Here is a 1,695-nt window from a genome sequence, read left to right as displayed (position 1 = left end):
CTTTCAAGAACGCGGATCGAAAGCTCTTCAAAATGTATGTTGGTTCGGTCAAGGATTTCAAGGACCGTTACTACGTCGTTCATCTGCACAGCCAGGCATCGTACACTTCTCTGTCTAAATTGGTGACAGTGTGCGGTGAGGACGGTACCCCGGAGCGAGATGAGGCCGGGAAGGTGAGGAAGAAACTCTGCAGTATGTTCCTCTTCTTTTGGTGGAAGGGTCATTTCTATGCTCCTCCTAAGCACTATGCTTGTGAAGATGAAGAGCTGGACGAGCAGGACGCGGTGTCGTACGCGATTCTATACAAATATGTGGATAGCTTCACTATGAGTCAGTGGGTGATGAGGACTGGCGAGCCCATACTGGACGAGGAGGGCGTGGTTAAGGTCGAGACGCGGGCCATAAACACGAAAGCCCTTTTATCGTGCAAGACGCCCGAGGAAACTAAGGCACTGCTAGGTGGTATTTAGGTTGTTTCACTCTTGCTTTTTAATTGATGTTTCTTGCTAACCTGTCCGTTCTGTTTTTCAGATGCCATGCCGACGATGGATGACAAGCTCATGAAGATAACCCAAGATGCCCGGAGGCTCCGAGCAAAGAACAAATACCGGACAGGGGCTTCGGGCGATAACTCAGGATCGGCTGGTTCTCCCCAGGTGAATTTGGAGGGTGAGAGGACTCCGAAGAAGAAGCGCCAAGCCGAGACGGTTCGCGAAGAAACGTAAATTTTGGGTCCTGACCGTGGGTTCATGCTTCCTCCTTGCTTCAAAGACGGACAATACTTTGAGCAGCATCCTCTCTCGGTCTCCTCGGATGAGGCTCGGCGAATAGAGGGGATGGATACTCCTGTGCCCTCCTCAAACAGCTTACTAGTGATAGTGCCGCTGTTATGAGGGTCGTGGAGATGGCCCATGTGCTTGCCAGGGGGAGCACCGTTTCTGCTGATGCGCTGAAGAAGGCGGAGTCCGACAAAAAGGTCGCCGAGGACAAGGTGGCCAAGATGGAAGCCGCTCGGGAAAGAACGAAGAAGAAGGTCGAGGAGGCTTTGAAGCAAAAGGACGAAGAGCTGGAGGCGGAGAAGAAAAAGTTTGTCGATCTCGAGTTGTCTTGGGCGCCGACGGCGGAGGAGTCCGAAGATATGGGTGGATTGAAATCCAGGGCCGAGTTTGCCGAGAAGATTGATGGCCTCAAGCTCGGTCTTGCCGAGATAGCTGAAGTCGGGTTCAATCGGGCAGTTGAACAATTAAGGCTTCTAAACCCGGGGTTGAAGGCAGACAATATCGGGCTCTCGTCAAAGATCGTGGGTGGACAGATGGTGCCCGACTCTCCGGCCGAGGATGAATGATTCTGTTGGTTTTGCTACTTTGGGTCTGCGTTCCCGTGTTCACTCGGCCTACGTGCCATAATGTTTTTTCTTTCTGGTTATTGGGCTTTGCCCGGCTTGTTTGGGGGCCTGCGTGCCCGTCAATTTTTGTAATCTCCGAATACTACCGGCCATTTTGGTCGGGTTTTAAATATATTCCTGTTTTGCAATCTTTGCTCGTGTTTCGACTTTCTTTTGTGTGTTTAGAATGCCAAACGTTTCAGGAATATTTGTGATTGGATTATGCTCGACAATCCGCGCGATTGATATTATACTTAGAAATATTTGTTATGGGATCGTGTTCGACAACTGATGGTCGTTAATATGTGCGA

General features: G+C 50.4%; 1 protein-coding gene across 1 annotated transcript; it reads left to right on the top strand.

The window, feature by feature from the left end:
- Window positions 1-904: 904 nt before the first annotated feature.
- Window positions 905-1,345, top strand: LOC131597207 (uncharacterized). Its single transcript, XM_058869917.1, has one exon. The coding sequence runs from the start codon at window positions 905-907 to the stop codon at window positions 1,343-1,345; it is 441 nt and encodes a 146-aa protein (XP_058725900.1).
- The last annotated feature ends 350 nt before the right edge of the window (window positions 1,346-1,695 follow it).

This window comes from Vicia villosa, linkage group LG4 (genome assembly GCF_029867415.1).
Source record: "Vicia villosa cultivar HV-30 ecotype Madison, WI linkage group LG4, Vvil1.0, whole genome shotgun sequence".
Lineage (NCBI taxonomy): Eukaryota > Viridiplantae > Streptophyta > Magnoliopsida > Fabales > Fabaceae > Vicia > Vicia villosa.
The sequence above is the reverse complement of the archived record's forward strand: the minus strand, read 5'-3'. Positions and strand labels throughout refer to the sequence as shown.